A 12,724-nucleotide genomic window follows, 5' to 3' on the forward strand; every position below is an offset into this window, starting at 1 on the left:
TCCCTTTTTCTTACACCAAGTATTAAAGAAGGGCTAATGAACTGATCAAAGAAGTAGATCACAGCCTTGAAAAGAGTGTTGCTGGGTGAGTCAAAGACTTAAGTGGAGATCAGGTATTCTGAGAGGGGTGGATGCAGATGACTAAAAAAAATGAACAGATGTTGAAGAAATGTAACTGCAGGATTTGATGACTTGGCAGAGACATTCTCAATGCTACCAGCCAAACATGTGGAAGTGGTTGGTTGTGAATGAAGATGAGGTACAGAACTGCAATCCTTGGTCAGTTATTTAAGGAGAGTTTTTGTTTTGTTTTGTTTTTATAACAAAGGCTCCTTAAAGATGCAGTTTTGGGGCTTCCCTGGTGGCGCAGTCGTTGAGAGTCCGCCTGCTGATGCAGGGGACACGGGTTCGTGCCGCGGTCCGGGAGGATCCCACATGCCGCAGAGCGGCTGGGCCCGTGAGCCATGGCCGCTGAGCCTGCGTGTCCGGAGCCTGTGCTCCGTGACGCGAGAGGCCACGGCAGTGAGGGGCCCGCGTACCGCAAAAAAAAAAAAAAAAAAAGATGCAGTTTTGTAAGAAAATATGACAGTGAATCAGCTGGACAAGGCATTCTACCTGGAACACCTAGTCAAATTTCATGCCACAAGAGCACTGTAAAATTACCTTTGTCTCCAATAGTCCCTAACAAGTGCTGTGTCATGACTTCTGGTCAGCTCTGGAGTCTCATGGACAAATGGAAATCCAATAGTCATGTGGACACATGTATGTGTGTACATGTGTTCATTTGTACCAGTGTACAAACCTGGAATCATTATCTGTGTAAATACTAACCAACATTGACCCTTGCCTCGTCAAATTAATGTTCTTAGCCATGACTCAAGAAAAATAGAGGCTGTCTGACCTGTCTTCACCTTTACCAGCATGGAATGACAATAGTTGAATCAAACCAGAAAACTATCTTACCTGGAACTACTTCAAAAAGGAATTTCCCTGGGCTCTCTTCATTGCAGGGATGTTCAAGGACTTTATTTCCAGGCAGAAAAATAGTACCCTGTGAACACAAATGTCCCAAACATCATTATCAGATGGCAAATATTGAATTTCATCATCAGTGAATATTCAAGGTGCATCTGTAACCCAGGATACAGTAATATGCATCAGACTCATTTATATTCCCATCTAGTCCAAAATCATGTAACAGCATCATATTCATTCAACATTTAACAAATATTTGTTGAGCACCTAATATATACAAAACACTGTGTTAGATGCTGAGTTCATTTTAAGCACCAATTTATTAAATGTATTCTGTGTGCTGAAAATTTTTACTGAGCATTCAACCAACATAATATTACTTGTTAGAATAATCTTATAAGGTAGGTATTATTTTCCCCCATTTTATAGCTGTGAAAACCAAGGCAGAGACACTCAATAAGTTAGCCAATGCTGCCATAGCCTTCTCTTGATTATCCCCTCTCTTTTCTGTTGGATTTTCTTCTCTTTAGTGCATCATTTTCATCAGCACAGAGACATATTTAAAAGTCGATCCTATTTAAAAAGTTACTTTGACTCCACCTCCCACTCCAGTTCTCATTTCATTTTTTTTTCCTTCCCTAGCAAAGAGTTGTCTACACTGAATCTATTTCCATTATTTGACATTATTTCCATTATTTGAGCTTATTTGACGTTTCCATTTGGATATCTCAAAAGCATCTTAAACTAAACTTAGTCAAATTAAAATGCAATTAATTCAGGTCCTATTTATGTATTCCCTAACTCAGCACCATCTTGCAATCAGCTGCAAAAGCCAGAAACGTAGCAGTCATTATTTTTATTCTACTGTAACTTTACCACCACCAAGCCCTAGTCCAAGAGACTGTTGTCTCCTTATCTGGAATGTTTCAAATACCCATTCATTAAATTCCCCTCAATACTGGAACATCTTTTAATCCATTCTTTTTCCTTAAGGTGGTCAGAGTGATCTTTAGAAACAGAAATTTGATCTTGCAACTTTCCTGCTTGAAAATCTCCAATGGCTTTCCTTTGTCTTAGAATAAAGCTCTGGGAGGTCTGGCTCCACCTACACCTTTAAACTAATTTTTCCACTCTTACACTTTCAATGCTTCCTATGATCTAGTCAATTGCCCTTCTATAAATGGCATCATGCTCTCATTTACCTTAGAACTACATTCTTTCTCTGGTTGTTTTATACCAATTTTTCAGATTGACTACATCTAAAATATACTTGCATAGCTTCCTGAATTTTCCTTAGAGTGATTTACTAGTGTATGCAATTATGTTATTTGTAAGATTATTTAATTAATGTTTATCTCTATCATTAAACTATAAAAGAGCAAATATAATGCGTGGTGTTTTTTTTGTTGTTGTTGTTTTCTTTTTTTTGCGGTACGCGGGCCTCTCATTGTTGTGGTCTCTCCCGTTGCAGAGCACAGGCTCCGGACGCACAGGCTCAGCGGCCATGGCTCACGGGCCCAGCCGCTCCGCAGCATGTGGGATCTTCCCGGACCGGGGCACGAACCCGTGTCCCCTGCATCGGCAGGCGGACTCGCAACCACTGCGCCACCAGGGAAACCCATAATGCGTGTTTTTTACCCTAAGCTACTGCCAAAGCCTAGCACTTCACCTGGCATAAGGTTAATGTTTAAAAAAGGGTATTGCTGAGTGAATGCGTACTGTTAGTACGGTAAACCCAGTATTCAAAACCAAGCACGCTGGATTCAAAAGCCTATATTCTTATCCACTATATTATATTGTCCATTTTCCCAGCTTTAAGCAATATTTAGCTCAAATAATATTTTACACAACTTTCATTCTGCCTGGTTTGGCAGAGAATATTATCGTCATTATATTTGTCCCTCCTTCTGGGCTTAGAGTGATAAAGCATAGCACTCCCTAACTAAAACCTAAGGAATTAGAGGTTAGAAGGGTACCTCCCCATCTGTCTGCACCTTACAAGGTGAGGTGTTGGAGGTACTGCCTTTGTTTTCCTCCTCCAGGAAGTAAAATTTCCTACTTCTCATCATATCTAGTGTCCTCTTGCCTATGGATTCCATTCTACTTACTGGTATTTTTTAAATAATTTAAAAGATTACTAAGACTTTGAAAATATTCATTATAATTAAGACCATTTATAGAGAGGTTTATATAGAGTAATAAAATCAGTTGTTTCAATTACTCGTTTACTTCCTGAAGTGCTTTTGTGAAATAATTAAATGTGTGATTTAGCTCAGTTTTAGAACATACCATCTAACCTTCTAGATAGATACAACATTCATTTCTGCATGCATGTATGTTTGTATGTATACATGTATGACATATTTAATTCTGTCTTCAGGCTCTATTTAGGATCTTAAACTGTACATATGTCCTATAAGTTGAATTCAAGCCACTCTTCTACATAAACTATTCCCCTCTATGAAATCCCAATCAACTTCACTTGATAATTAAAAGGCAGAGTAATGCTATCCTTTGTTGTCTTTTTTGTAGATGAGAAATAGCTACTTCTGGCTGAAATTATCATTTTCATTTTCAAATTTGACATTATATTTATATTTTGACAGTTTTCCAAACAAATTGTGATGTAAAAATAATAGTTTACTTATCAGGAGGCAATGTTTAGGGCAGGATATACTGCAATTGCCAAACCTTTTCTGTGGTTAGTTCATTAAGTCATTCAGTAAGTAAAATAAAGTCATTTAATTGAAACAACTAACTTGATCACCTTGTATAGAAACAAAGCAGTTAATATCTATAACTAAAAGAAGGGTGTTAATTGTGATAGTTATCTTCTAAGTATTTTGCAGTGTATATATTGTCAGAAAATGCACATAAACAAACAAAAATCTATAATTTACCCACCACCATAGATAACCAATATTAACACCATATGCACCTATCCATATTGGTATGTATTTATGTAAAAGTGTGTATTAACATATACAGTAATTTTTACAAAAATAGTAGTCAAAATATTTATTATCTGCTTCAAAACTTAAGTCATATATTGTTATTATGTCAGTTTAATAATCTACATCATTTTAAAAAGCTGAATAGCATAGTACATTACTTCCTTGAATATGCATACTATCACATCCTTTATTATTGTAAAGTGTTTATGATTTTTTGTAACTGTTATTACATATAACATTTCCATGAACATCCGTGAAGTTAAACCTTTGAGCTTCTCCTTAACTTATTCTTTAGGACAAATACCTACAAGAGAAATTAGTAGTCAAAAAGTATGCACTGTTTGTGTGGGTTTGGTTAATTCTTCCAGAGTTGCTGTAAACTAACTAACCAAACAAACAACTAATAAACAAATACAATTCAAGTACCTCATCTGATTAAAACATAATGTATTGAGACACTACCATATGTCAGATAATATTTCTAGAACTATCTCAGGTGATGTGAGGTATTTGAAAGAAATAAACTCTACTCTCAATAGAAGAATAACAGTATATAACTATTGAACAGGTGAGTGTCAAAGTAGGTTGAAAAAATATATATATATATAAAGTAAAAGTTTAAGAAGAGAGTGCCATAAGGGCAGTCTGATTAGTTCGAAAGATAATATGAAGAAAATGGTTTTTAAAGGAGGTTAAGGTTTTAAGATTTAGCGAGCTAGGGGTAATCTTCCCAAATGGAGGACGTAGTATCAGCAAAACAGTAATTAGAACCATATGTGCAGAGCACGTTAGACTAAGGAGAAGATTCATGTGGAGGAATAGTTAGGAAGTAAGGCTTCTTGGTGATGTTGAGGACATGCTGTGGGAAGTCGAACACTAGGCAGAGGACGTTGCACTTGATGTCCATGACAGCTGAGAACCAGAGTAGGTTCTTGAGCAAAGCAGGAGATTTAAAAATACCACCTCTTAGAAGTTTGTCACCACAAAGCAATTAATTTGACATAAGAGAGCAAAGTCAAGACATAAAGGTGCCAGCAGTAGAAATGGCATAAATTTGCATTAGAGATGAATTATTAGAGATCTATTTTGAGGAAATATGAAAGAAACTGGTCATATCTTTAACTCAGGGAATGAAGAAGGAAGAGTCAAGATGACTTCAGTTTTTCTCTTCTGTATATCTGAAAGAAAGTTGATGCCTCTTGTTAGAAATGGGAAATTAGGAAGATTCAAGCTCCATGAGACCCATGCTCTTGAGCCCAAACTCAATTCTTTAATTTTTTGTTAGTAGCTATGCTGGGTATTCCTTATTTGCCCTCCAGATCGTCTATCAACCCATCACTCTATTCTGTACCCTAGGAGACTAACCTCTACAAATTGCATAAACCAGGCTCTCTTGACCTCTGGCTTCAGGTTGGTTTCAAGGCCACAGCAGGAAGTCAGAAGCCACCAGAGTCAAGCCAAGATAACTCTCCCTCCATGCTAGACAGCAATTTGACCCTAGTTGTATTGACTTAGTCCACAACTCCTAGACCTTCAGGCTTCTGCAGGTGCCAGTAGACCAGAGTGGTAATGGGTTCCTCCCTCTTTTTAGCCCCAGAGCTTTTTCACTATCCTTTTAGTTTCCAGTAACCTTTCCAACAAATTGTAAATAATTTCTTTACCACACACTCTTCAATTACACCTTTTGAGGTAGAGCCATCAATTTCTTGCTGTGGATCTTTAGTGACAAAATATCCAGGGTGCAAATATTCTTGAGTTTTTTAAGAAAGGGCATATTAACCCATGATGTTCATATATACCTCACTGCAAATTTTGGATGATCAGAGAGAAGAGGCTCAAGTACAAGAAAGGGGATGTACTCTTTTTGACAGTTCACTACATATGGCAATAATTATATGGCAATAGTTAATCAGCATATTCAGAATGGAATTACACTTATTTTTCTCCCCTATAGGGAATATCCCTTTTATAAAGCATCTTTAAAACTTCAAAATGGAATAATATGCTAAATTCTTTTTTTTTATAGTTGAAAACTAGGAGTTGGCAAAAGAAACATAATTCAGAACCATACTAGTATTTTGCTTTCAGCTAAAATTGCTATTAGAAAAGCAGCTCATCTCTAGTTAATATCAGATCATTGAGCCAAAACCACAAGATATTGGGCTAAGACTAGATGCTGTTGAAAGTAAGCATGGTGATATTATTCTCTGGGATTTGGATTGGAAAAATGTATGCATATGCAGTAGCTTCGTTAGTTTCATAAGCACAATAATGAGATTTTTTTTCCAGCATGAACAATGATCATGAGCATCACAAGGAACAAGGCAAAGTCTCAGCTTGATAATATATGTGTATTTTTAATGTGACTAGACAGAGGTTTGAAAATGATATCAAGGTGAAATAAATATTACTCAACAATGTTTAGTAGAGTAAAATAGATTAGGTTTTAATAGCGTAGATCAGTGTGATTTTCTTCTTTGTATCAAGTAACTTCATTAATTCATTCAACGAATAGTTATTAAATAACACCTAGCATGTGCCAGGCCCTGTCTTAGGCACAGAGAATGTAATGGTTAGAAAGTCCAATAATGTCCTTGTACTCCTGGATCTGAGAATCACTCAGGGTAGGCAGAAAATTGGAAAAAAAAAACCCAAAAACCCAACCTATTACAGATAAGCCCCTGTTATGAAAAGGAAACAGGTTACTGTATGCTTTTAAAGGACATAAAATTGTATCCACAAGTGCTCCAGCCATATCCCAATCTACAAATGACAATGAAGTCAGTGGTTAAGTAAATTTATTCTGGAGTCAAACTGCCTAGGTTCGGATACCCACTCTCCCACCGATTAGCCAAGTGACTCCAGGCAAGATATTTATCCTTTCTATTCTTCATGTTCATCCTTAAAATGGGATAAAAATACAACCTACTTTATAACTGTGAACTAATATATGTGTAGTTTGTAGAAAAATGCTGGGTACATGGTATTTTTAGTTGGTTTTTAATATTTTAAAAAGTCTTTCTTATATTCCAGAAGTCTGCAAGATATTTTGGGTCCATTTTTTGCTAATCCCCAAATAATAGGATGATTCTAGTAAAGGTTCAAAATACATCTGCTAGTATTATCATCTAGTTGAGTGAACAGGGAAGTAAACTAATTAGAAAATTTGAAGTCAGTCTATCATGTCCATAAGACTAGATTAAAACAAATAAACCTCTAATTAGCAATCATAATAACAAACAGCAAAGCAAAATGATATTGATAATGATGATTGCTAACATTTCTTGACCATATATTACTTTGCTAAGCAAATGTGTATTCTACTTATACAGTATCATTAATTTGCCTCGTGACTCTGTGTCATGACTCTCATTTTATACGTAAGGGAAATAAAGCTCAGGAAGCACCTAGCAAAGAGACTGGCACAGTAGATTCCAAATACTTATTTGTATTAATTATTAACCCAATTCATGTTCTTATTTCTAATCAATTACTGTTACTTAAAGCAGTTTGAAGAATGTTTATAAATAGTTATTGAGTTTCTTCTTAGCCCCCGAAATAGTTTTACTGATTTCTGGGGTGCTTCTAAGGAATTACGAGAAGGGGAGACTTGCAAATTGGTTCAAATTTAGGATCTACCAAAATAATTCTGCAGTGCAAACTGCTTGGGGAACACTGACCTAAGCAGTGTTAATGTTTCCAAACTATTATTTAAATTAACAATGATAAACATAATAGCATAACTGTTTTATAAGTACTGAATAAATAGAAATAAATTCTCTATACAGATATCTCATCTTGATGCTTTATATTCTAAACTGCAAATTAAGAACTTGAGAAGCATTGTCATTCTGTGTTCACTCTAATTTTAAAACAGCATTTGCATAACATTATTACATATGTTCAGACCCTAGGAGGCTAACAGGATAGCAATAATTGTGATAAAAAAAAAATATGAGCAGTGTTTTGATGTAATTTATTTAAAAGCTTTTAAATCTTTCTTTTCAGACACAAGGATCCCTTGCCCCATGTGAACTCCCCCTCTGGACAGAACAGAAGAAGTTCTTGAATTTCTTCTCTGATGGGGTCCTTCTAAATGAACATTCTCCCTGGAAACACAGACATTATCATCCTAGCTACATGTTTTTAATTAATTGGACAATGGAGAAATTCCTTGACTACAGGGGAAAAAACAGATTGAAAATGTGGAAAAAGGAAGACATTATTCTAAAACCAAAATTCTATAATTACACTCTCAAAATTGGTAGATACCTTAGAAATTACTTTTTTCACGCTTATCTAATACATGAATCCCTTTGCGATACCACAGGCATCCAGAATTTTCCCACGACATCTATCTCACAACCTTTCTTAAGGTGCCCCATGCCATTTTTGAAACATTGTAATTGGAAGAAAAAAAATCCAACTGTTGACACAAACTCTATCCCCCAACAATTTCTACCCCAAATTCTTCCCTTCAGAGTGAAATCCCCCTTTTCCATCTTGAATCATTACAGCTAACCATCTGCTGAGACTTACTGTGTGCCAGCACTCTGATGTACATTTTAATCTTCTAGAATACCATGTGTGGAGGTACAATTACCACTGTCCACTTTACAGAAGGAAGGTTGAAGCATAAATAAGTTGAGTAGCATGCAGCTGGTGAAGTGCAGAGATGCAATTTGACCTTCTGTAAATCCAAGCTCCACTTCCTTAGCTAGTATTTTTTATATGATAGAAAGCTGCAGTGTGATTTATTCATTCATTCACTTACCTGTTTATTCATCAAACATATATTTAGTATGTACTATGTGTTGAGAATGCCAAAATGCTTAGAAAAAATGGAATGTTAGTATAGATAATCTTCAGATAGCCAGGTCATAAATAATTTTTATTTTGCTAAGTTTTTCTTATTTTTTTAAAAAGTTAAAATAATGAGCACGTATTACTGTGTACTAAGGAAAAATATACAAACTTTTTTTTTTTTTTGCGGTACGCAGACCTCTCACTGTTGTGGCCTCTCCCGTTGCGGAGCACAGGCTCCGGACGCGCAGGCTCAGTGGCCATGGCTCACGGGCCCAGCCGCTCCGCGGCATGTGGGATCTTCCCGGACTAGGGCACGAACCCGAACCCGTGTCCCCTGCATCGGCAGGCGGACTCTCAACCACTGCGCCACCAGGGAAGCCCCAAACATATTTTTAACGCAAAGAAAAATGACAGTAGAAGGTAGGGTTGAATAAGCATTTTGGAGTCTCAAAGTTATACTGCCTTGCGGTAAGGACTGTTGAAGATAGTTCTAGAACATATCTAAATATAGTACAATACTCTGAATATTGGCCACTAGAAGATATCAGGTCCTAATCCCTGGAACCTGGGAATGTTATTCTATTGCGAAAATGGTCTCTGCAGATATGATTAAGTTAAGGATCCTAACAGAGAATTATCCTGAATTATCTGTGTGGACCTTAAGTACAATGCCAAGTGCCTTTACAAGAGCTCGACACAGGGAGATCTGTGGCACACACAGAGGAGAGGGTGATGAGAAAAGGGAGGCAAAGACTGGAATGACACAGTTGCAAACCAAGAAATGCTGTCACCAGGAGCTGGAAAGTTCCATCCTAGCACCTCTGAAGGGAGTTTGGCCCTGCCTACACCTTGAGTTTGGAATTTCTGGACTCCAGAACTGTGAGAGAATAAATTTCTGTTGTTTTAAGCCAACAAGTTTGTGGTAATTTGTTACAGTAGCCAAAGGAAACAAATACATATAAAGGCTTTGAAACAAGCTTTCTAATGACCCCTAGGGAGGAGTTTACAAACAGCTGACATTTTGAAAGGAGTCCACTGCTAATTCTCAAGTGCTGGTAAGTGGTGCCTAAATTTTAACTAGCCAGGGATTTGAGGGGAGAATCCACAGTGTGCAAGACATTCAAATAGGTGTTAGCTAAAGAAAATCCCTCCTCATCCAACCCTCTGCTCTCAATAGGAGGAATTGATTAAACCAGTGTCACCTCATGTCCTGGGATTCCAGGACGGAATATCTGTGGCAAGGTTAAGTAAGAGTCCTTATTCAGAAATGACTGAGTTCAACAGCTAACCCCTCTCAACTGGTTACTAGGACCTTGACCTTTTATTTCATGTCCAACAGTATATGCTATTTTACCACATTTATTATTATTTCTCAATTAGAAAAATAAATGTCAGCTGCTCAGGGGGTGATAAATGCCAAAAGTTTGAAGCAAAGTCTATGGGAGGAGAAGAGAAAAGAAAAAAACATGTTTTTGAGTTTATGTCTCATTATGAAAGAGATATAAAGAGCAAAAACAGTGATAGCTATATAATGTTTATTAAGGGAAAATCTGGAACCCTAAAGAGAAAAGTCCAATAAGCCATTATCAATGGACCAGAAAGTTGTTAATAATTAAAACTTTCATTTAATCCTTTATCTTAATCAACTAATAAACCCTTTGTGTGTTTAAAAAGTAAAGCGGAAAAGACCTAGGTTTAACCTTGGAAGAAACGGTATAATAGCTAAATTTATAATACCAAAATAATCTGGGATGCTGAATTAAGTGATCATGCTAATTTTTTAACAACCAAGTAAAATTATTTTATAGTTGGTTTAATAACTTTCCATATATTTGAATCTTAAAACTGAGAAGTACAACTAAGAGGAAAAAAGTCATTAACAGGAAAAAGGCAAAGTAGGACTTAATCACACAGTTGCTTTTTACATTTTGAACTTTAAAATGAAAAATCTCCTTTGGCTTATTGGACACCTATTTTTATTGGCATGCTTCTACTTCTTTGACCTACAATTAATTATGTTCTATGTAATCCTTAAAATACAGTGCTGAAATTGTAAATACAGTGTGATATTTATTTTTGTAAAGATAATATGCTTTTTCAAAATTACAAAAGTTTGACAACATAGTCTGTTGCTAAGGAAAACATTACTCTCATCCACTGGTGGTAGGAGGGCAAAACGGTAAAATTTATACAGAGGGCACACTGGTACGATTTATCACACCCACACATATAAGAAATGGTTTATTTGCAAGGTCACTTGCTTTACAAACAGCATTGTTTGTAATAACAGGATTTGAAACAACTCAAGTGTCCATCAATGAAAAATTGGTTAAATAAATGATGATATATCTGGGTAACGGAATATTATGCAGCCACAAAAAATAAAATAAGCTATATCTATTAAAGAATATATATGAGAATACATATATTAATAGTTCTCTATGGGATGTATTATAAAGAGAAAGAAGGATAGCTCAATTTAGAAATAAGCATTCAGTATGCTATATTTTAAATAATAAAGAAATAATAACAAGAACATATATATGTATTTGGCTTTATTCACATAAAAAATCATGGGAAGAATATACATGACACTAATCAAAGTAGTTATCTGTGTATATGCACCCCAGTGTTCACAGCATCATTATTTACAATAGCCAAGATATGGAAGCAACCTAAGTGCCCATCAACAGATGAATGGATAAAAAAGATGTTGCATATATACACAGACACACAGACACACACAAACAATGGAGTACTACCCAGCCATAGAAAAGAATGAAATTTTGCCATTTGCAACAACATGGATGGACATGGAGGGTAATGCTTAGTGAAATAAATGAGACAGAGAAAGACAAATACTGCATGTTATCACTTATATGTGCAATCCAAAAAATAAAACACATGAATGAATATAACAAAACAGAAGCAGACTCATAGATACAGAGAACAAATTAGCGGCTATCAGTGGGGAGAGGGCAGGGGAGAGAAGCAGCACAGGGGTAGGGGACTAAGTGGTATGAACTACTATGTATAAAATAAATAAGCTATGAAGATGTATTGTACAGCACAGGAAATATAGCCAATATTTATAATAACTTTAAATGGAGTATAATCTATAAATATATTGAATCACCATGCTATACACCTGAAACTAATATAATATTGTAAATCAACTATATTTCAGTTACAAAAAGTAGTTATCTATAGGGAGAGTGTGCATGTGGAGTGGAGAATAAGGATGGATGGGAAGTAAGACTTTCAATGTAAACATTTAATACAGTTTTGATTTTGAAAGCAAATGAATGTTTTATCTACTCAGAAATTAAATTTAAAATGAAAATAATATGCAAAGAAAAAGTTTCACCAAAATACTAACACTATATACAGTTAAAACTTTAAATATTCTTTATACTGTTTTTTCTTTAGAATTTCTACATTGCAAGTATATTACTTTTTTGATATAAAAATAAACCATTTTATGTTTGAGTTTGAGTTAATTCACTCAAAGTGTTAAAGATATATCTGGTGGGCTCTACACATGTTATTCTAGATGTGCTAAGACAACCTGGAACTAAGAACATGCAGGGAGTATGAGCATAGGCACAATTTTAAAACATGTTTGTTTCATATCCAAATTTCTTTGATAATGTGCATGTGAATATTTTTAATTTAATTTTGTCTTTCCTTGACAAACAACTACTCTTCTTGCTTAGCAAAATAATCTCAAGGGAAAATATTAGTGACTAAACTTTTGGATTTAATAGTCTAATATTTTTAATCTCAGAAGTTCTATTGATTTCATAGTTGTTCTCACACAATATCATACAATGTGTTTTTCTGGCTCCTGCCCCAAGCTACTCAAATGTCATTGATTTCTTTCTCTATCTTAAAAATTTTGACTTGGCTTTACGATTAAGAAGCAAAGTGCTTCAATTCTAAGTATTCATTTTCACCATGCCTCTGTCAGATCGACAAGAGACAAAGTA

At 35.5% G+C, this 12,724-nt stretch overlaps 1 protein-coding gene across 1 annotated transcript in view; it reads right to left on the reverse strand.

Moving 5' to 3' along the window:
- ARHGAP24 (Rho GTPase activating protein 24) overlaps positions 1-12,724 on the reverse strand; it is a 507,712-nt gene that overhangs the window by 271,090 nt on the left and 223,898 nt on the right. The window contains exon 3 of the mRNA XM_082653461.1: positions 964-1,051. Within this exon, the coding sequence (XP_082509587.1) occupies positions 964-1,051 (88 nt within the window). The remainder of the gene's footprint in view (positions 1-963; positions 1,052-12,724) is intronic.

This window comes from Grampus griseus, assembly GCF_964374135.1.
Source record: "Grampus griseus genome assembly, chromosome: 4".
Lineage (NCBI taxonomy): Eukaryota > Metazoa > Chordata > Mammalia > Artiodactyla > Delphinidae > Grampus > Grampus griseus.